Below are 24632 nucleotides of genomic sequence, written 5' to 3'. Positions count from 1 at the left end.
CCCTTATAGACGAAGTCATTTGTTCTTAATTCATTGCACCGTCTTAGATTGCGTTATTTTAATTTTAAAACTCATTTATCTCATTAAATATCAGTCCTATCAACATTTTTAAAGGAATAAAACTTATTAGAAATCACTTTTAAAGAAACTTTTGTTATGTAACATTTTTCACAAAAATCAATAATAAGCGAGATATTTCGATTTATTTAATTCAGGCCCCCTTATAACCCCCTTTTAAATAACGCATTTTGAATGCCATATAGCCTAAAATCTAAGTTACAACTAACTTAATTTATATTCCAATTTTCATCGAAATCGGTTCAGCCATTATCGCGTGAAAAGGTAACAAACAAACATACAGACAGACATACAAACAAAAATGTCAAAAAAAGGATTTTCGGTTTCAGGATGGTTAATTATACATGTTAATACCAATTATTTTTGGAAAATCGAAAATTACCAGAAAAATTTTGGCTACAGATTTATTATTAGTATAGATTTAAGTTACATCAGAATTGAAAAAGGTTTTTTTCTAATGTTTAAGAAATCATTCAAGAGCTGGAATTACCAATTAAATTCGAAAAAAAAAAAAAAAAAAGGCCGTGCGGTGTAAGGAAGTGGTGACCCAGTAAACATCCGTTATTAGCAGCCCTACTGAAATAAACTTACAAGGAGAGGACACGCTCTGTATATCACCGAATGGAATAAGATTGTGTGAGATGAAAGTACAAGACACACTGTTTAAAGTCATACCTGGTATGGGTGGCCAATGACTCCTCGTTTTGAAAATATTGGCTATTGTTTGTGACATACTTCCGTTAGGTGCTAATAGGGAAGCATTAGACTGTGTAACAGCGTAGCCCATTGGTTGGATGCTGAGTTGTTATCCAGGCAACCTGAGTTCGAATCTTAACTGGTCCTATATTTTTTTCTATTAATAATGATTAGTATTGTGATCAGAGTTATCTATTTACATACCTATATCATATTTCACAATGTATTGAATGCTTCATCATGTTTTAAACAAATTACTAATTAACTAACATTGTATTGTAAAGGATAAACAATGAAATACTGCTCACTTAGGAAGGTAAGATGTGTCACTGGTGTTTGTTCTATTTGTGTAGCAGCTATTCCATTTCATTTGTACCTGATTCATTATGATGTCATAAAAACACACAAAACATACATATTTCCTGCACCATGCACAGAAAATGAAAGAAGGTTGTCCACAGTCACACACATTTTTCCGCACTTCTGCTGCGAAACAGACATCTTTCACATTCACAAACACTTCTCGTTCGTTCATCAATTTTGATGCATACCACGCATATTTCAACATGGCTTTGTATATAGGAACTGACAACTGAAAGTGAATTAAAATAATAATAATAATAATAATAATAATAATAATAATAATAATAATAATATCAAGCTTTAAAATATGAGAAGGCATTAGGTTTCGAACTCAAGTTGCCTGGATGACAACTCAGCATCCAACCACATGAGCTACGCCGTTACACAGTCTAATGCTTCCCTATTAGGCACCTAATGGAAGTATGTCATAAACAATTGCCAATATTTCTAAAACGAGGAGTCATTGGCCACCCATACCAGGTATGACTTTAAACAGTGTGTCTTGTACTTTCATGTCACAAAATCTGATTTAATTCGGTGATATACAGAGCGTGTCCTTTCTTTGTTGCATATCCATTATTCAAAAGCAGTAGCGCTTCAACAGCACTTCTAAAAGTCGCCTCATCTGAAGGTGGTCTTATCTATAACAGAAACTGTTGACAGAGTTTACACTCAAAAAACTTCACTAGCATATGCAGAGGGTATATTTCTTTATTAAAATTGCTACAGGAAGATCATTACATTACTGTAGTATATTGTTACTGTCCATTCTATTGCACGCTACATTGTGATATTGTAAATTTAACCTTCAATCATCACGCAGATTGTCACAGCCGTCTCTTCAATCGAACTTCTTGCTAATTTCCTTGCACTTCGCCCTTCTTTTGTCACACTCATCGGCTGTAAAGCAAATAAGATATATTAATCTTTTATTATTTTCGTAGTTTATCAATGCTGTATTGCCTCTACAGGTAACAGTTTCTTGTTCGATTTGGTTCGTAAATAAGTTCAATTATTGTTGACCTAATGTTACACAAAAATTTAGGTAACACAGTACGGTATTTTATTTCTTCTTCTTATCCTATTACGAATTTAGAAACTCTCATATTTACTAGCATGGAGAATTCATTGTTTTCCCCGAGCAATTAATAATTTATATAATTGTAGATTGTGACCCCAAAACTCGCTCAGTCCATTTGGCAATTTTTATGATTTATACGTATATGTGATTATGTTTGAGCTCTCTATCATTATATTTTAAGTAAGTTTTCCTGCAAAACAATCCTTGCCTAAAAGGTTATGTTATAGATCACTTGAAAACTGGCTCAGTTCGTAAGACGGTGGATAAAAATACTAGCCCAGCTCTTTCATAATAATGGACTTAACACGTTTTGGGGTCAATTATATAAAGAGTCGTTTAGAGCTTTCGTTGTCGCATTGTATTAGTTGACCGAGATTTTCTTTATGGGTCTTCACCTTCTCTGATTGATAGACTGAAGCGATCCATTATGTACCAAACATTATAATTTTGATATTACTATACACGTCCTAAAGTTCACACTTAATGAAATACTTACATTTAACTTTCAGATCCTCTGGACACGTCTGGAACAGAAGAAAGTTTAAGTAAATTATTTCAATAAATTAAAATAATAAAGTAATTCTTTCACAATGTTTGACATTTCACGGTGAAATAAATTTAAAAACGTAGCATCTTAACGTAGGTTCATGTGAACTGGATAGAGTAGGTAACAAAAATTACGTTTCCTTTATTTGCCTTTAAAATTAATTATTTTCTGTATATTAAAAATTAGTATAGCAAATTCTAACTAAGAAGTTAAAATACAGAATTGCAGTCCAAAAAATTTCAATGTTACTACTGAACTTAAACAGGAACATTCCTTGTCACCTGTTGTGTTTAATTCAGTTGTTGAAAAAAATTGTTCAAATAATAAAGTCTCCCCAAGTTGACACCGGGAAACTGAATACCCATATTGAAATATGAGGCTATCAAGTGCAAAACTCGCCTTATCCAAAAATTAAAAAAGAAATGAGTTACATATGGGATGTTGTACTTCTTGCAGTTTTCTATCTACTGATATAGTCGGTTTGTGCAAATCTTGTCTAATTCCTCTTCCATAGAGCTCAGAAAACTACTATCAAATGCAAAACTGTCCATTTCCATAACGGTTTTTCCTGTTTTCTGACAAATCACTTTACCTGGATAAGTAGAGTTTTGCATTTGATAGCCTCATATGCATCTGATTCAGGTTTGTTTGGTAAAAACGAACATGGAATTTAAATGCTCACTGTATTGTTATTAAAAACTTTGCAAGGAACTGTCTTAGAGTAAATGTTGACAAAAAATATTTTGTGCTTAATCGTAATTTAAATGTAACTAACATCACTGTTAATACACAGTCATATTTCAAAAACTAAATAGGTTACTTATGACAATAACGTAAAAAAAATAATACAGAAAATAAATAATTGCTATTAGGTATGCATTATCCGATATATTTACGCTCGACACTTACCTGGGGTCTTTTCTGACTCCACGCCATATTTTATTGTTAATATTTACATGCATGTAGTCCGAAACTTTTCAGTAACCTAGATACGATATCCTTTGTTATTTTAGTTTCCTTTACTAAGATTATTATTTCATAATCATATATCAATTATATTTTTCATTTTTATTCCTTGGGTTCGTGGATGGCCCCAGCTATAGAACAGGTCTTTATTTTATAGTTAGAATTATTTTGCAGTGATAATGTTTTGTTGTAAACAAAGTGAACATGTACCTTGAAAAATGAACAAATGAAACAACTATGGCATAAACAGCCATTTAGGCTGAGTAAAATGTCTTAGGTTCAAGAGAAATGGTACCTAGTGAATTGTTATTTGGAGTAATAATGACATTTTTATGTAGGTACATCTGTAACGTTCAGTAAAACTCACCGGTATTTCTTTTTTTTCTAGCTCGACCAGTCTTCAACTCAAACTTTGGCACACCAGCTGAACTTCACCAGTAAGTAACATGATCCTATTTGGTTTGTTCTCTTTCTATTTTTTTTTCTAAATTCCAAGTTCGTTACTTTATTTCTGTAGTCATAATATTATAATTCCTTATATTGGAGCTTTACAAAGGTCTCCTCACGTGACACGGCCTATTCTTTCGTCATCATCACGGAATACGACATTTTGGCCCTATCCATTGATAGTTACGAAAATGAGTGATATTGAGATCCTGGTAACGCAGTAACACATTTTATATCCAGTGAACTGTTTACTTCGTCATATATTTCATGTTACTGTAAGAAAGTAATATATGAATTACGTAGGCGAATATGACCGAAATATAGCCAACGATGTCAGAGATTGGTTTGAATTATTTACAGTCAAGTTGAGTTGAAATTTTATCAGTATTGTCGAAAAAAATAGATTTTTCGTTTTCAACATTAAAAAATTGTACAGGGTTCAGAGAATCCCTTAACAAATGTTCACGCATATAGGCCCTTTGAATAAGCTGTTTTTAGTCTCCATTTTTAGAGGATTGCACGCTCTGGTTGGTCCTAAATATTTCAATTCATTTTTGTTATTAAAATTGCTAATATTTCTAAACATTATGTACTATGTACATGTGCTTAACATAACTTGCTATCAGGGTTTTCTGTAAACCCAAAGATTTTTGGGGGAAATGTTTTTATTTCTGCAGACAATTTTTACCTATTTTTATATTTGATTATATAAAATAATAATGTGTTTCTTAACTTTCCAGTAATAAATTGAAAAAAGTAAATAGCAAATTATATGTAAGGGATATCGAAATTTTCGTGGAACATATTTTAGATAACGTTTTTTTTTTAATTTATAGAGTAATGATTATTTTTAATACATTTAAATTTGAGAACATTTTAAAAATTGTTATAACTTTGGACCAGACGAAATAGAAATTTGCACAAAAGTTATTTGTATGCAACAAGATATGTGTGCAATGTGTACTTAAAGGGAGTGAAACCTTTAAGTCTTTATCTGTAATTAGATACGCCATATTGTTTCGAGTTATCATGGCTTAGGTTACTGTACATGAGAGGAGAAATTTGCACTCTCTTTCTCTCTTATATCGAATTATGCACACTTTATCTCCCCTTTACTTATTCTTGCTTTTCCAGACTCTCTCTCTCTCTCGCTATCATAACTTAAATACTCGATCACAACGCGATAATACGCTAGAAATTCCACTCCACACATCATCTCTGTATTCCTCATCCTTCACTGTTGCTACTTCTCGTCACTGGAACTCTTTGCCGCCTGAAGTCAAGGGCTGTCGAACCTTGAAATCTGTTAAATCCAAGTTGTATTGCATGTTTCCACGTATTCACTACATTTGATACTGTATTCTAGTGATATTTATTTTTTATCTAAATATCTGATAAAGAGGTAAAGAGGCATATTGTGTTCATTTGTATACTTTGTACGTCACTATTTTTATTTTCTTCCTCTTCGTCTTCGTCTTCTTCTTCTTCTTCTTCTTCTTATTATTATTATTATTATTATTATTATTATTATTATTATTATTGCCTTATTTTGTACGTCTAATTTATTTTGACTTACTGTTTACATTATATTCTGCCTTTTTTTTTATATCCTATAATATGTTATGTCTCATTTCTACAGACATGTTGTTCATATTGTCTAATTCTTATCTCCTTCAGTTCTTTATTTTTATGTACTGTATTTTGTTTTTTGTATCGCAGTTTTACTCTTAGTTGATTGTTATGGAAGACCGTATGTCCTTAGCTCTGCCATCTATACTAATAATAAATCTGTAGCCGAAATTTTTCTGGTAATTTTCGATTTTGCAAAAATAATTGGTCCTAACATATGTAATTAATCACCCTGAAACCGAAAATCGCTTTTTTGAAATTTTTGTTTGTATGTATGTCTGTCTGTCTGTCTGTCTGCATGTTTGTTACCTTTTCACGCGATAATGGCTGAACCGATTTCGATGAAAATTGGAATATAAATTAAGTTCGTTGTAACTTAGATTATAGGCTATATGGCATTCAAAATACATTATTTAAAAGGGGGGTTATAAGGGGGCCTGAATTAAATAAATCGAAATATCTCGCTTATTATTGATTTTTGTGAAAAATGTTACATAGCGAACGTTTCTTTAAAAATAAGTTGCGATAAGTGTTATTCCTTGAAAAAATTTGATAGGACTGATATTTAATGAGATAAATGAGTTTTAAAATTAAAATAACTGCCATCTAAGGCCGTGTAATGAATTAAAAAACAAATGACTTCGTCTATAAGGGGCCTTGGACAGCAACAATCGAAAGCTATGAAAGATAGCCTACAGAGAATATTTCTGTGTTTGTATGAAGTAATATCGGAAGCTAAATTAACCGATTTGTATAATTAATTATTATTTCACCATTGGAAAGTGTAGTTTCTCTAGATGGACATAATGCTATAATGTTATTACAGTAACTTCTGATATAATATAATATAATATAATATAATATAATATAATATTTAATATTATACTCGTATAATATAATTTAAGTTACTTGAAGGGTTCAAAACCATAGTGGGCCAAACGCCATTTACTGAATACGTAGAAAACAAGGGTTAAAATTAAGTTATTACCATAATTCAATGGACACCTATAATAAGTAAAATAAAATATACACATTAAATCTAAATGATGTCAGTGTTCATTAAACTATGGTTGCATGTAATAAAAATTAAGAAACATGTTGAAGGAATTGTCATTGCACCAAATGAGTGTCTCTGGACCAAAATGATAGCATTTTAATTATTTGGATGCAATTTAAATTATGTAACATATTAAACGATTTATCCTTCTATCAAACACGAATGTTCCTTGGATCAAATTTCCTATTTTAATTATGTAATTACTTTATATTTATTTCTAACGGGTGCAGCGGAGCGCACGGGTACGGCTAGTGTTAAATAAACCATTATTATTATTATTATTATTATTATTAATTTTATTATTATAATGAGTTATGTGTTGCAGGCCCTTAGTGTTGTATCAGGTAGGCTACTTACATTTTGTATGGTAGTGTAAGTACAGGCCATGGTTATCAACGGTGCAGGATTGCATTTCTGTCCCTCCGATTCTACGTTTCCCATGTCTGTAAATTAAAAAGTAGTACTGATTTCCACCAAGTCATTAATACATACTGTATTTGCAAAGGAGTGGCAGCACTGCTAGCATTCATCTCATGTAGCGGTCACTAATGTAATTAAAATTACCACAGTCTTTGTGTTACCAAGGTTTCAGAATCCTACTACAATTGGTACTTCGCTGTACGCTTTGAAAGTGATTTTTCGACACTTCTGTTTTTTTTATCACATTTCTACATAAGCTATCCAAATTCTAAAGGGGTCTACAATTTCAAAGCTACCGAGTTAAATTATTTGCTGCATGCTTACATGTGGTTAATTAATTGTAGTACTGGACTTTTATATTTCAGTAACTTGTTGAAATCAAATATATCTGCGGAATAAGCACAAAAAGGTGAAAATTATATCTTGATAATGAACATATTTTCTTTCTTTTTTGCTCAGGATTAAGTTTTTTAATGTACAGACTCATTGTTTTTCTAACTATATCAGGGATATTGTCAGTACACAAATCTCTGTATTATTTACTTAAAATTTATGCTAGGAGATAATATATTTTGAATATATTTCGAATTTTCCAAAAAAAAAATAATAATAAATCATAAACCAATAACTACTTAAGTGATACGAATGACAATAATGTATCGTTTAAACGTATTTCGAGAGGAACATGTGTGCAAAGACTAAATTCTATAGTTAGAAAATAGTAGTAGTTAGAATTTTCACCAATCTCCTCCCTTTAAAAGAGACGAGCGTCTAAGGAAGGACACTCTGTTGGAACGCCTGATTTTGATACAAGTGTCAATTATAATGCCTACAACATGGGAACGTTAGTGTGACTTCTAGCAAATTCATTATTAAGGTTCGCACAAGAAACATAGGCCTACATTTTCTCAACAAAAATTCCTAAATTTTTTACTGGAACTTAACACAACGTACGATAATATTAAGAATGTCTCTAACCTACTTCATATCATAAAAGAATACCGTAATTTCAGGTACTTCAACGAAGGCATTCTGTACGTTGATTCACTTCTTTAGTTCTAATTTCCAGTGGCGTAGCGTCAATGTAAGCTAAAAAGCTCAGCTTCCCCAGTTAATAATAATTTCATAATAAACCTTTAGTCTATGGACAAAATTATTTATTAATTTTAATAGAATTTATATTTACGCGTTAAATATTGTGATGCGGCAGCTCAGGATGATTTGTGATGCAGCAGTAAACAAGAAGCCTGCACACACCAGCTTCCAAGCAGACTGGTTTCTTCTGTGTAATCCACCCCGCAGATTTTCCATCCCTTTCTAACTAAACTATCCTGGTCGCAAGGCTCGCAAGAAGCTAGCTTTGACATTGAAAATAAGTAGTTTCCGAGTTATCCCTTTTCATGATTTGTGTTCAGTTGAAGTGTTAGTGTGCATTGTGGCTGATATAATAAATAATGAGCGAAATAACAGTTGCTGACACCAATTTACTTGAATTTTTAGGACAATTGTATTATCAAGATTGACTTACGAACAAAAGTGTGATTTAAAAAACAAATGACCGACTCCCTTGCTGTCAATGAAGGACACAACCAAAAGACAGACGCATACTTACGTAATGATACTAATATTGTGATTTCTCTAAGTATGACAGGGAGTGAGCTAATGTTATACGTATCCTTGTCTGTTTGTTAGAGATATGTGTAAACCGTGAAATCATATTTTACTACGTATCATTTGAGGTCATGCCTTATTGGTGTTACTTACGAGGTTCCAACCAATCTTCGACTGCTGACTTGACATTGACTGCTATTTATTTTAAGATTATATTTTTTTTTAATACATTTTCTCATATGGCATGAAAGACAACTTAAATTAGCTTCCCCTGCTCAAAATTTCATGCTACGCCACTGCAAATTTCCCAGGTCGAAATTTTCTTATTTAAGAGTTTCTGTAGTTTATTAAAAAAACAGTACTATTTATTAATGCAATCGTGACGATATTCTGGTGATAGCAGTGATGGAGATGACGTAGAATAGTAAGAATGGTGACGTTACCTTTTGCTATGCTGTTGGCCTTAGGAACACATTTTTCAATAGCGCTGGTTACTGTTGGATGCATGTTATCTGGGTAACGGGCAAGGATTTCTTTCTTGAACGCATCTTGGTCGACGGATCCATCCTTCATCTAAAGAAAAGAAGGAATGTGTTTTATCATGCACAATTTCCAAAGCTAAAGATGATACTGAGTTTAGCCTATTTGGTATAATATCGGTTACAACTGTTTTGAGGCCTTGTTCACAACTGAAATCTAACAGAGAAGAGCTGGCTCACACAAACTGGAGAATGAATCTAGTGAAGAGCGCTTACAATTTGTAAATAACTCTTGAGCAGGAGGATTTAATCCCAATGATGCAAGGAGTGTCCGTCACTGCCGCGTTGAGGCTGGAGTGTTGTTAGTTTTGTTTCCATGGGAATAAAGGAGGAAAAAGTGGTTGTGTGTTGCCAGTTTTAAACATAGGCCATTATGAACACTCATTATTTACTTACTTACTTACAAATGGCTTTTAAGGAACCCGAAGGTTCATTGCCGCCCTCACATAACCCCGCCATTGGTTCCTATCCTGTGCAAGATTAATCCAGTCTCCATCATCATATCCCTCCTCCCTCAAATCCATTTTAATATTATCCTCCCATCTACGTCTCGGCCTCCCCAAAAGTCTTTTTCCCTCCGGTCTCCCAACTAACACTCTATATGCATTTCTGGATTCGCCCATACGTGCTACATGCCCTGCCCATCTCAAACGTCTGGATTTAATGTTCCTAATTATGTCAGGTGAAGAATACAATGCGTGCAGTTCTGTGTTGCGTAACTTTCTCCAGTCTCCTGTAACTTCATCCCGCTTAGCCCCAAATATTTTCCTAAGCACCTTATTCTCAAACACCCTTAACCTATGTTCCTCTCTCAGAGTGAGAGTCCAAGTTTCACAACCATAAAGAACAACCGGTAATATAACTGTTTTATAAATTCTAACTTTCAGATTTTTTGACAGCAGACTAGATGATAAAAGCTTCTCAACCGAATAATAACACGCATTTGCCATATTTATTCTGCGTTTAATTTCCTCCAGAGTGTCATTTATATTTGTTACTGTTGCTCCAAGATATTTGAATTTTTCCACCCCTTCGAAGGATAAATATCCAATTTTTATATTTCCATTTCGTACAATATTCTGATCACGAGACATAATCATATACTTTGTCTTTTCGGGATTTACTTCCAAACCGATCGCTTTACTTGCTTCCAGTAAAATTCCCGTGTTTTCCCTAATCGCTTGTGGATTTTCTCCTAACATATTCACGTCATCCGCATAGACAAGAAGCTGATGTAACCCGTTCAACACTCATTATTTACAGAATTAATAAATAAATTAACTGTTCTACTTGAAACTAAAAAGATTTAACACAGAAAACAAAAAGTAGTCTATTATTGTGTCGATTAATTTAACTGGAAGAGCAGGAGTAATGCTGCGTAGATGTCGATGTTCCATTATGATTGTGATTTTCCTTAATTGAGAGACAGACCGAACTTTCTGGTCCATGCAGAAACAGATTCAAGATCCTCTTTAAGCTGCGTATTGCGTCATTGAGTGAGCCCGGGGGTGTATGGATATGTATTTGTAAATCGTCTGGATAAGGATGATGTTTGTTAGAACATAGGGGCCAAATTGAAACCTTGTAATTCTTTATGAGTAGGCCTATATTGGATTCAATAGGATGTCGAAAATTCTCTTTACAAGAAAAGATTTGAAACTTGTATATTGTTAATTTATTGCTTACCATGTTACTCTTTTCAAACAGACAGGCAGCACCACACTGAAAATGAAACAAATGACGAGTAAATAGTTGAAATTTAATTCCCGTGTTTCAGATGTTCGCTCAAATTAATACTAGAGCTAATTACGCAACGTAAAGATTTAGGCCTACAGTATTTTGATACTGTCTATTTCTGTTTTACATTGTAGGCCTAATAGATATTTGTCACAGATTATAGAAAGTAACCTTCACATCATGCTGTTTAATGTGTTTCTGGGTGCAATTCGTCTTCTTAAAACTAGTGAAATCCACAGAAATAAAAGCCGAGTACTTACGAAGTGCTTTCCCTTCGGTTTGTCGTGTTCTCCTTCATCTTCAGAAGCTGAAAAAGAATTCCGACATTAAATATAACCTGCTAATAGGATTCAAGTTGAGTATGATCTATTTATATGATGATTTAGGATTTATTTGTTTCACGTTTTATTACCATAATGTGGAATCAACGCTTTTAGTCTTCTGCTCATAACTTAAGGATAAGATATCCGTTCTAGAAACAGTTTTCGAATTGGATTTCGTCCAGAATGAAAATGAATAAAATATAGTGTTGGCCATTGCGTATGAGTGTAGGCTGTGTAATGCAAATGCAACAATACTCAATATTGTTACGAATTAATGTTGTTTTATGCAATTTGTTGAAGCGTGACATATTATTTATTTAGTAAATCAAGAAACATTTTCTTTGGGGATGTTTTCTTACAACCGGGAGCATTGTGCAGGCAGAAGAAAATTTCTTGACTGACTTTCGAGTTCCAAAACATAAGAATACCGAAACGGGATAAAATTTTAAAATGCGTTAGCAATTTTCGTGTCATTTCGTGGTGGTATTACACGTTCGAACGCCCGAGAAAACATTCAACGAGTACGAACTGCCGTGGCAAGAAGTCCAACCTGATCTGTAGTGAGGCACTCGCTGGTGTTGAATATCCCTAGTGCGACTCTCACAAGAACTGCGCAGACTTGGGATAAATGATCCTCTCGTTGAACAAGACTGTGCCACGGCGCATAACGCGAGAGAAAACGTGACTACCCTCAGAACCATGTTTCCTGATCGACTAATTCCAAGAAATAGGCCAGCAAGATCTCCTTATCAGATCTCCTTTTCGATTGCAGCGATATTTTACTACGTAATTAACTCATTATTCCCAGAACATGAATTTTACCAGCAATCGAAAAGTATTGGGAATAAATCTGAATAAGGAACAAAATAAAAGATTCCTTCCCAGGCAGGATTCGAACCACGAAAGTCTTAGTTACCAGTCTATCGTGCTCTGGAGTGAACAAGGCTCTGAAATCAGCTACAATGGTCGGTCCGGTTCTTTTTTTTTTTTTGCCACTACTGTACAATTAGTGTCTTTCCAACAATATGTTTAAAGTGTTTGTCCTCATCTTTGTTAAATATTGGTATTCACCATCATTTCATACAGATCTCTGCTAAACTCGTCCGCTGACACTAAATTACTAGTTGATGAAAGATCGTCAGACTCACTTCTTTCTATCAACTTCAAATGGTTTATATATTATTTTTAATTAAGTGATGCTGTAATTATTATCTTTTAGAACACATTATGTCAGTCGTACATAAATTACACACAATTAGGCCTATGTCTTAACTTAAACAGACATACTCTCTTCCGAATTCTTTTACTCACTCCAGTACTTTCGTTCTTGTTTTAGGCACCTTTAAGGTACAGTCACACGTCGTTACTTTTGCAGCGCTGCAGTACAAAAAACTGCACAACTCTTGTACTGCGACGTGTGAACAACGGTGCAACCCGAAAAGTAGCGCTGCCGAACCTGCTGCTCGCTACTTTTCCATGCTGCGCGCAGCTTAGAAGTAGCGACGTGTGAACAGGGTTCTCAGGGTTGCAGCCGCAGCATTTTTGATATCGCTTTTGTTGAAACTTTTGCTGCGATTTCGACCAGTGTTACCACCCAAATGTGCCAATGATACTTTTATTGTTTGGATGTATTTTAATGTTAGATGTGATGAAAATAAATTATTTGTAACAGTTATTAAATACACAACACAGTCTGAGCATATTTGCTGATGATATAATTTATTTTTTTTTTTTAATTTTCTGTAGCGTAGTTTCAAACAGGAGGGTTGCCAACATTGATTACGTGAATATGCTGTTGATTATCATTTAAGTATATAGGCGTTTATTAAAAGCTTTATAGTAAAAATAATGCCAATTTCTGATAGTTAGGACAGAAAAGCAAATAATAGATAAGTAAGCTTTCGCATGAGTTTCTTAATAATGCGAACATAACCACAAAATGTATATTGAGAAGTCAACACGGAGATGGAAACCTGCAGCATGACTGCGGCTGCAAAAGTAGCGCCTTGTGTGTGAACAGACTCGCAACCTCCAGTTGCAACTTTTGCAGCACTCGGGTTGCGCAGCACGAAAAGTAGCGTGCAGCGCACTACTTTTGGCTTACATGTGAACACGACACGCAACTTTTGCAGCTGCAGTATAAAAGTTGCGACGTGTGACCGTACCTTTATTTCAACTAGTAGTGCATAATATCATAAACATTGCTAAACTGAAGCTTACTATACTTGTTTAGGAGTAAGGAACCTGTTTTAGAATAACCCTTTAGTTCGCGTTACTTGTGTTTGTGAGCGGGGTGTCTGCTGAAGAACACATGACGTAATCCATGCCCGTGCACACTTTTACTCATTCTACTGTTTTTGGACTAAGAAAACTGTATCTAGTTATCAATCAAAAAATCTTATTTGTCTCAAAGACAGGAGGAACGTGATGCTGAAACTTGGAACTCGCGAATTTTGCTTTTCAGGAAAGCAGGCTTCAGTAAATCTGTTGTCAGGGAGGAAGAACTTCCGACTTTATTATAAAATCGAAGTAGAGTGATTTTCACAGAGATGTGATAACTCTTTTTTACTTACAAATGTCTCCTTTGCATTCCTTCATTAACTTCTTGTCGTCGTCGCTTATTTTTGGCATCTCTCCACAACAAGACTGAAAAATATCATGAAAGGAATCTGCATTGAGTACAACAGTTTAGTATAAAGATTTCTAACAACATTTGCGATCGCTCTCTTCGCCGAGTGCACACACTAACAAGAACGCAGTTTGACAACGAATAGGCCTATCAGCACTATCAGTGGCGTCTAAGTAGCTATATAGAGTCATTTTTTCTCCTTTTCAGTTTTATTTACAACCATGTTAACCCAAGTCAGTGGAAATTTGGTATTTATTTGTAGGAGATTTCAACGCAAGGTTAGGTATGGAACCTATACAGAGTGATTCAGCAAAAGCGCGCGAAGACTGATCAGGAAAATGCGGATGCTCTACAAAACGTTTTGAGATAGGGAACTTAAACATATATTTATATCGCTGTCGTTTACTAGGTCTATTTTCCATATTAGACCTGTATACATTTATTAGCTATTTACATTTTAAAATTAAGCTTACCTTCATATCATTTATAAATGTTAACATCATACTGTACGCACTGTAATTAACTCTTGGAATGGCATTAAGTGTTGTATTGCATTCGGAAAACATCGGGATATATGGGTGGTGCATGTAACCTGAATTACGAGAGGGACTTTGTAAGAAAAACACGATTTTTAAGCTCTAATCTTTCTTGACGGGGAAAATAAGTTGTCACCAAGGAAATACACCTATTTTCCATACATTTTTTTTTCCATTGCAGAAAGGCTAATGTTTCCTTAAATTCATTTTAATGTAAATCAGCTAAGATTTTTTTTATACTTCTAAAGATTATCGGACGAGAGTTCAAAATGTATTGCTAAAAAGGCACTGAGAATGGGAAATGAATCGAAGTGAAGAGTGTCATCCCCAAACGCGTTAAGTTCATTTTTATGAAAGGACTGAGGTAGTTTTTAAATCTACCATTCGACGAACTGGCGAGTTTTCTAGTGCCATGCACAATAACATGCAGTAGACTTTTAGTTAAGATTTGACGTTGTTTTGGAAAAAAAGGCTTAAAATATGATACACGGCTCAAACATAATCATTATGGACCGGATTTTTATGTAATTACATATTATATTCCTTTCAACCTAACCATATATAACAAATCTTTGCGAATCTTGTAATTACCAATATAATGAAATTTGATACTACATTTTTTACATATTTACCCCACATTACATATTATGGCTTGATATTACATAAATCTACATATTTAGGGGGTTTATTCATTTTTACTTCTCTAAAAGGGGGAAAAAAAAACTCCTCATAGGGAAGTTTACAATTTGAAATACACAGATTTAAAAGGCCTTTTTACCTACCCAAGAAAAGATATATTTCGGCACGAAACACAACGTCCTTAGTTCCAGGCAAACAACTGTTTGTAAATGCCTATAGTTTGAGCTTTTAGCAGGTACTTTGTTCCTTACAGGGAGCAGCTAAAATGCATGTGTCCCACATCTCCTCTTATTTTCTCTAATCCAGTAAAGCGAAACAGTGCTTGCAGTACTGTTGTGTCATTCATTTCACTCAGTTCTCTAGTTTTAGTACTTACAGTATAAAGTGCGAGTGAGTTTATCTACTGCTTTTAACTAACTAAAATGGCCCCTGTATCTTCAACCCTAACGATAAAAATAAAACCACGGATTGCGATGGACGAAGCTTTCACTACAGATGGAAAAATAGTAATGTGTCAAGTGTGCAGTAAAAAAGTCGGGTGCTCTATGAAATCACAACTGGGGAGTCTTACCTATCCTATACCTGCCAGATATTGATATTAAATATTTTCATGATTTTACATATTCAGCTTATTTTTCTTACATAAATATGTATATATTTCACACCTTGATATTACAAAAAAAATCCGGTCCCTAATAATCATGTATAGGCCTATGTATGAATAATGAAAATAGTCAAATGGACTGACCTTGGGTTCACACTGTTGAATTCTCAATTGATAACACAGCGAGACCACATTCTCTCCCTTTAGGTGAAAATACAGATAAGTTATTGATACAGTAGAATTTGTAATTTCCATCCGCGGAGTTACGAAGAATGTCTCCAAATAAGAATATTTTCTCGATGTCATTTCACTTGAAGGAAATAGAACAGGAGAATTCCAAGCATTAAGAAAATATAGGCCTATACAGGGATATCATTTCATTTTTACTAAAATTTTTAATATTAATCTGTCTATATCTTTGGGATTAAATGTCTAGAACCGGAAACACCGCTTGCTCCCCCTTCCAAGACTGGAGTTCGATGATACTGGCGTAAAATACAAATCACTTTACTAGGTATAGGAGGGAAGAAAAGTAGTTCATCCATTTATATAAACTAGGAAATATCGCAATTTTGAGTTTGATAATTTTCATTAGGTTTTTGTTTAATCAAAATATAGTACTTTATTAACACTAAGTGTTTTTACTCACGAATTGAGCTATCCATTCGGACTTATTAATTATGCAATGTATATTGTACTGTTAGGCCTACTGTTAGCGTACAATATAGAGAATGAAGTTAAATTGAAAAATAATCATAATATGGATATTTAAACACATTTTTGATAATGGTGGCCGTTCATTTCGATACAGGCTTCAGTTCTTTTGTGCATATTATCGCACTATAGACTATTGTAGCTAATTCCAATTACCAGTCTCGTCCTTCGTACGAGTAGGCCTAACTCATGTTGAAATAATTCTATACCTACTCTATAAAAGAGTACCTTACGTACTGTAAATTTAATCTTCACTTCTGCCCGATCCGAAAAGATAAAATTACTCAGAAATGCTATGTCGTTCCTAGAGTCTTATTTTGAGTAATTGATTAACTAGCGGACTTACTCGTGTTAATTATGTAAGTGTAATTATGTGGCATCTAGTAGGCTCTGAGGATGGTGTGATGAAACACCGAAACAGCTGTAAGGCGCACAAACTTACATAATTAACACGAGTAAGACCGCTAGTTAATCAATTACTTATATTCAAGTGTTAAAAGTAGTGTACGCAAGATTCAAAATGGATTATTTTGAATTATTATTTAAAAAAACTAAAAATATCGGATGGGTACCTACGCATGACTTGCAAGACAACAGAATTCCGCAGAAGATCTGATTTTTGTTAAAATTCCTGTGTCTCAGAAGTCTGAGATAAACAAAAAAAATATTCCAAAAAGCTGATACAAATCAGAGAGCGTGATGAAGTTAAGTTTGGTTAAAACAACAGGTTAGTCAAATACCGTTCGAAAACACACACTTGGTTCCACGAACCCCCTTCAAATCACTGGAGGGCCCGCGGGCCACATGCAGGGAACCGCTGACTTGGACTGTAATGTGAAAGAACAGAACAAAGCACAGGAGGAGTTGTCAAAGCAGAGAGGAGCTGATTGGCCCGAGTGCATCCTTACCTGACCCGCCTCCGTTTCCGCACCAATGTTAGCCGTCTTTGCTCATCACGTGGACGGAACGGAACCGTTCGATCTCTCCTACTTACAAAGCTTCTGCCTGCAGCTGGGAAGAAAATAACTCTTGACGATGTCTGTATTACGAAGTATTTTGACGTCTCATACCTGATTGACTCGTCTTACGAAGCCAACACTGCCACAAAGTATGTAAATAGATTTGCTCCAAATGGTTATCTTGTCAGACATCCTGTGTTATAATATTTTTGCTTCTTTCCTTACATTATGTTAACACACATACGATGCTAATTCATTGCAGTATTTTATTTCTGGTGTCTATGCATAGACACAGTACTTCATAAAAACCTCATGACCGGCATTGTTCTATCTTTTAATTTGAATCTTGTAGGCTTCAGGGACATCATTTATTTTTACTTCAATTTTTATTGTACCCGAGTTTTTGAATGTACTTTACTCCCACCCCCTCTACTACTAAACTTCCTACCGTTCTCCACACAGAACCGAGGCCGCGTATGCAGTAATGAGTTAGTGAGTATAGTACGTTCCAGAAATATGGTCGCGTTTTCCAGTGACGAAAGAGCTTTCAATATTGAATCATATTTTCGCACAGGTACTGTCGTCCGTTTGCCTACGTCCCATCCCGATTTCCCCCACCTACTTCTGTTCTCCCCTCTGTAACAGCTGGGCTGTCTTAGCTCTTTCCTGAAAACATTAATTTCTGTTAGGAATTGGACGTTTACGTAATATTATACAACTGTTTAAAATAACTTAAATAAAAGGGCCTCGTTAAGTAATTAAATGTCACGTGATCCCCCCCCTTTTCTACGACCCTGCGACAAAACCACTTGAACGGACAGTAGATAGCATTTCTGAGTAATTTTATCTTTTCGGATCGGGCAGAAGTGAAGATTAAATTTACAGTACGTAAGGTACTCTTTTATACAGTAGGTACAGAATTATTTCAACATGAGTTAGGCCTACTCGTACGAAGGACGAAACTGGCAATTGGAATTAGATGCAATAGTCTATAGTGCGATAATATGCACAAAAGAACTGAAGCCTGTATCGAAATGAACGGCCACCATTATCAAAAATGTGTTTAAATATCCATATTATGATTATTTTTCAATTTAACTTCATTCTCTATATTGTACGCTAACAGTAGGCCTAACAGTACAATATACATTGCATAATTAATAAGTCCGAATGGATAGCTCAATTCGTGAGTAAAAACACTAAGTGTTAATACAGTACTATATTTTCATTAAACAAAAACCTAATGAAAATTATCAAACTCAAAATTGCGATATTTCCTAGTTTATATAAATGGATGAACTACTTTTCTTCCCTCCTATACCTAGTAAAGTGATTTGTATTTTACGCCAGTATCATCGAACTCCAGTCTTGGAAGGGGGAGCAAGCGGTGTTTCTGGTTCTAGACCTTTAATCCCAAAGATATAGACAGGTTAATATTAAAAATTTTAGTAAAAATAAAATGATATCCCTGTATAGGCCTATATTTTCTTAATGCTTGGAATTCTCCTGTTCTATTTCCTTCAAGTGAAATGACATCGAGAAAATATTATTATTTGGAGACATTCTTCGTAACTCCACGGATGGAAATTACCAATTCTATTGTATGAATAACTTATCTGTTTTTTCACCTGTAAGGAGAGAATGATGCATATTTGATTTTATTTTCGTTCAGCTAATATTTCAATGCTCATTATTCTCCTTTGTTTTGTTCGTGGGGATAATTTCGTACTACTAAACACATCAGATTACTCGAAACAAATAATATTAGAAATTTTATCCAAACATGTCTTAATAAATTCTCTTTCATTATTGTACTTCAATGATTTTTTTATTTCCAAAGCAGTAATGTGTAACTGCCATGCAGTTTTCTTTCACTCATATCCTGTTTCATCATATTTTAGTACCGGTAGGCCTACTATTATTTTAATTTTATATTTTCAAATGTTATAATTTCTTCGCCCCGTCCATTCCTGGGTAAAGATAAATATTTTATTCTTATTTTCTACTGTAGATATTTCCGTTTATAATTAGATTGGTTATGTTCATGCTTACCTATGATTTTGTGATAATCATTATGACATGTGTCACAATATCGTCCGATGCTGATTAATAAGTGTCTATAGAATTTTAGAACACACGAGGCATCTGCAGCTTCATCACTTACTTACTTACAAATAGCTTTTAAGGAACCCGAAGGTTCATTGCCGCCCTCACATAAGCCCGCCAGCGGTCCCTATCCTGTGCAAGATTAATCCAGTCTCTATCATCATACCCCACCTCCCTCAAATCCATTTTAATATTATCCTCCCATCTACGTCTCGGCCTCACGTGCACAACAAAATAATACTGTTCCTCCTATTATTCCTTAAACACACGTTTTAGGTTTTTAGAAAGAAGCAATCTAAATCTAAGCAGATAACCCGCCACTGATAGATGCTTGTATAGGCCTACGGATTTGTAGGAGAGTTGGCTGGAAGAGAGGCAGTGAAGCAAGGACAGTTCACTGCGCTACCCCTGCGACGTCACTATTGCTAGTGATCACGATGACGTTTTACTCGATACCTGTTAAAATAGTGAAATCACTTATGAACAACCTGCAAATGTATCATAGAATAATCTAAAAAGAAACCGTTGCTACAAATGCTTCATTTAGTCCATTGACCTCATTTATTCAAGACTTCAGTTACTGTCTATCTGTTGCGTTGGTGTATAACTTAAGTTCATAACGTTTTTCGTTGCTATGGTAGCTGTGTCACTATAGTACTATTAAATAAATGAAAGTACAGAAAAACGCTACGAACTTATACACCAATCCAATATAGCTTAACTTATACGCGATTATTTGTTCTTATGATTAATCTCTAAACTATAGCCCTACTATAAGCCTACCCTTGTGAATTAGGCTCATGAATTTCTAATGATTACTAATGCTATGGTCTAAGGCCCTTAACACACTTGAAGAGCTTTCACTAGCGAGAAATGTGTTGCGAGAAAGAGGCGAAGAGCCTTCCTCCACACACTTGGCGAGTTCTCGCTGTCACAGATCACACCTCGCTATGATCAGCTATGCACTGCCTTCATGCAGAAAGCATTTTTCTGATTATAGTAATGGCTCGTTGGGGGAAATATTATAGGTTATTTATTTACGTATATTGTCGTACTTAAATGTATAACCTGTAAGTATGTTGTACTTTACAAATTACGTACGAACGCTGTGTTGAAACTGAGTATTCAGATGATGAGGAAATGGAGTTACATGAACATATTTTGTTACCAGAAATATCTGAAAATCACATTGTATCTTACGAAAATAAGGGCGAGTTTTGGACACTGGTTTCGATTTGAATGATGATACGTTTAGGCGTTATTTCAGATTGAATGGACCACAGTTTTTTGCTATTCATGATATGATAGAGGATTCTTTGCTATGTTCTGATTAAAATTATGTAAACTGTTAAGACATAGATACATTATTTCAAATGTTTAATTAATACTATTAAATCTCATCAAAATAAAATATAGCCCTATTTATTTTCACACAATCTGATATTTGTCTCCAGATTTCTTCTTTAAGTTCCGTGTTTTCATAGTTTTCATCCCGTGTATCATACAAATAGGCCTACGGATGACATCGTACAAGTTCGATAAGTTTCTGACTGCAATTATCAGCCATCTTTCTTCATTTTCAAATAAAAACAATACAATTCATCGCCACCTGTGATATCTTTTTCTACATTCAATCGTCATAAAGAGTATAAATGTCAAACATCTTTGATAAATGTGTCAAGAAAATTCGCTGAGCTACCGATTCCAGCGAGAAACTCGCGCGAGGTTTTTGCCTCGAACGAGAATCTCTTCCAGTGTGTGGACGTCCATTTGAATCCATGTTATCAATTTTTTAATTTTCTCGCAATACATTTCTCGCTGGCGAAAACTCTGCAAGTGTGTTACGGGCCTAATAGTAGAGGAATCAGCCAGCTCACCGTCTTGCCTAGCCCTCGGGTGACTCTGGACACGTTGTGGAGCGAGTGGGTGGAGAATGCAGAAAAGATGTCGTTTATTTGATTCTGAAGCAGAGCGTGCGCAACTGTAAGCATAGATGCACGTCAGTAGCTACGAGGAAAGTGCGCTTTTGATGATCCTTAAAGTAAGCTATAGCCAGCTGTAACCCAGTGGCAGTGTTTCTTTGTTCTGATTCGGCTATTTAACAAACTTGTATCTACTGCTAGATTATTTAATAATAATAATAATAATAATAATAATAATAATAATAATAATAATAATAATAATAATATAATAATAATAATAATGATTTAAGTATTTAACCTGGCATTGAAGGCGTTGACATTGGTTATAACCAGATAGTATTTGGCGATGATTCGCCATAGATTACCTGACATTTGCCTTACAGTTAGGAAAACCTCGGAAAAAATCCTACCACGTAATCAGCCCAAATGGGAATCGAACCCACGTCTGAGCGCAGTTCCGGGTCAGTAGGCAAACTTACTACTACTTCAGTGTTAATATTTCTGGGGTCTTGAGTTCTGTAGTTGGTGGAAAGTGCTAGGATTACGTAGGATTTTGTATAATTACATTTTGTACTTACTGTTTAATGACGCTGTATGGCGTGGAGTTGAGTATCGTTTTGGAATTCGATAGCGAAGTGGTAGTTTGGGACACGAGTTTAAGGATTCACTGTGGAATTATGGGACATTTGCTATAGCCTACAATTACAGGAAACCTTACCAATAATCAAACTACATAAAACCGTCACAGAAAGGATTCGAACCGACACACCTTAGCGCAGTTTCGGGGCAAGAGTCTCGCACTGCATTCTGTTGTATTCCATATACGAGTAAAAAATATTTCAAACATAAGGTGTTAGACTAAGTTATACATGGATAGGAATAGTCTAGATTTTCTTATGACTGAATGACAATCTTTGGATTAAGATTTGGTGATATTTTAAATAGACTGTGATGATTTAGAACCGAATGTGTGCCTAGCAAAGCCAGTTTTACATCGCTCAAATTATTCCAAGTTAGGCTATTGTTAACACATTTTACGATCGGCTGCATTCTACGTAACGTAGGTCTATGAATCTTCACCTATTATACAGAGGTGGCCAAAGGTTTTGTTAGGTCTACGAGTTTCAGATCCGATAATGTTTTTTTTTTCTTCTTTTATTTGTCTTGATAGGGTATACTCATTTTTAAAGCTATCACAAGAGTTATCTTGTGGCTACTTCGTGAGTGAATTATTCAAAGAGATTACAACTCGCATGATAGGCCTGTCTGAACAGTATTATTAGAGGAGAAAATTCGCTCCGGCGTCGGGGATCGAACCCGGGTCCTTGGTTCTACATACCAAGTGCTCTAACCACTGAGCTACGCCGAGTACCGGACCTAATCCCTCTCCTCTAGTGTTTTTGAACTTCGGCGAAGCTCAGTGGTTAGAGTACTTGGTATGGTAAGGACCCGGGTTCGAACCCCGGTGCCGGAGCGAATTTTTCTCCTGTAATAATCATTGTTGCCATAACAGATTTTTCTGTAGGACCAAAAATTAATCTTTACGTAGATTTCTGAACAGGCTAGGGCTATTTCGCGAAAGATGATAAATACAATTCCTGAAAAGATGTCATAATTATATTACCATTAATTTAGTATATTGTACATTAAGGATAAAATTGTGTTTGGATTCCGTGGTGTATAGGCTATAGGATCTACTAGGCATTTTTTTTTTTCTTTTTTCCACGACGATGATGGTTATAAGTTTTAGTGGTTTCCATAGTAACAATTTACCAACAATATAAAATATGAGTAGATATGGGCCTAAGTAAATTTGTTGTTAATTTTGCTTGAATATTTAATATTTATTAGCAGTCATAGCGTAGAAGATATTATTGCTAGTAAACATACTGCTATCAGCTTATGTAGAAGATATCATGGAGAACAAAATGGAAGTTGCTAAATAGATCTTTACAAGCAAAAATACAGGAAACGCTCTGCCCGTCGATGTGATCTTTCGTAAAAATGTCATGAAGGAATAAATCTAACACCAAATTATCATAGTTTGTTGTACAGATGAAGCTCGTGATCCAGGAATTAATGGGTATATAATTAAATAATATTAATAAGAATACAATTTTCGTTAACAATTAATGAAATTTCATTGAAATAATCTTGTTGAAAATTTTACTTTTTTGTAAGGTAACTATCTGTTGTGCTAGTTTTTTTTTGACGGAAAAAAATTACAGTTGTTAAAAATGACTTAGGCTTTTAACATTTGAGAGATTGTGAGAAAAATTATATTTTAGGTAATGGTGATTAAAAAAGTAGGCCTATTCATAATTTATTAGTTAATAACGCTATATTGAATTCGAAGTTATCCAGTGTCTACGTAATTGATGATAGGGGGATATTGTCTTTTGGCAAGATGAATTCCAAAAAATCACCATGACAATATTCTCCTTACAATTGAAAAAAGAAGAAAACTTTGGGAAAAGATCCAGCACGGTACTCAACCCAAGAGGGATTCGAACCCATGTCAGAACGCATGCACAGAACAAGTGGAAACTGGAACTAAAATTAGACCACGTTGTAATGGAATGATTTTAATGTATGAAGTGAACTTAGTGTAGTTCTTACTCACAAGGATTTTCCTCTTTGAATACTGCCGCTCTTGTCACAGCGACATAGGCAAGGGCCACGAATACAAACACCGATGTAGCAGACATGTTGAGCTCTGTGGAAAGTGCCAGAAATTCTGCAATATTTATACACATCAGTCACATGTTGCTTGGGGGACGTTGAAACGCATTTTTTTTACACTATTGTTTGAATAATTTGGCCTTGGTTCCGGAAGCATGGGGAAAAACAACTATCTTTGTTGAAGATCTGCCATGGCCACATTTATTACCGCAATTCTGTTTGATACTTGGAATTACGAACTGATACACTTACAGGACAGGATTATGATTTTTATGTCAATGGAAGTACACCTATACACAATATAATCACATTTTTTTAATTCTGAAGTTCAGTTATTTTGTGTTCTA

The 24632-nt window shown here is 34.7% G+C and overlaps 1 protein-coding gene across 1 annotated transcript; it reads right to left on the bottom strand.

The window, feature by feature from the left end:
* Positions 1-1830: 1830 nt before the first annotated feature.
* Positions 1831-24335, bottom strand: Obp58c (Odorant-binding protein 58c). The gene is made up of 9 exons (XM_069822508.1): positions 24227-24335; positions 21559-21662; positions 14068-14140; positions 11432-11478; positions 11121-11156; positions 9339-9468; positions 7222-7307; positions 2715-2742; positions 1831-2037 (listed from the first exon to the last, which is right to left on the bottom strand). The coding sequence occupies exons 1-9, from the start codon at positions 24309-24311 to the stop codon at positions 1979-1981; spliced, it is 648 nt and encodes a 215-aa protein (XP_069678609.1). The 5' UTR covers positions 24312-24335; the 3' UTR covers positions 1831-1978.
* Between the last annotated feature and the right edge of the window lie 297 nt (positions 24336-24632).

Source organism: Periplaneta americana, chromosome 3 (assembly GCF_040183065.1).
Source record: "Periplaneta americana isolate PAMFEO1 chromosome 3, P.americana_PAMFEO1_priV1, whole genome shotgun sequence".
NCBI lineage: Eukaryota > Metazoa > Arthropoda > Insecta > Blattodea > Blattidae > Periplaneta > Periplaneta americana.
The sequence above is the reverse complement of the archived record's forward strand: the minus strand, read 5'-3'. Positions and strand labels throughout refer to the sequence as shown.

Bases quoted from the DNA above. Each gene is read 5' to 3' on its own strand.
- Obp58c (XM_069822508.1), bottom strand. From the start codon at position 24,311: ATGTCTGCTACATCGGTGTTTGTATTCGTGGCCCTTGCCTATGTCGCT. The intron at 2,743-7,221 runs GTAAGTAGCCTA...CTTCTGTTCCAG, and splicing joins CTTACACTACCATACAAAAT to ACGTGTCCAGAGGATCTGAA. The intron at 2,038-2,714 runs GTAAGTATTTCA...TTTGCTTTACAG, and splicing joins AGAGGATCTGAAAGTTAAAT to CCGATGAGTGTGACAAAAGA.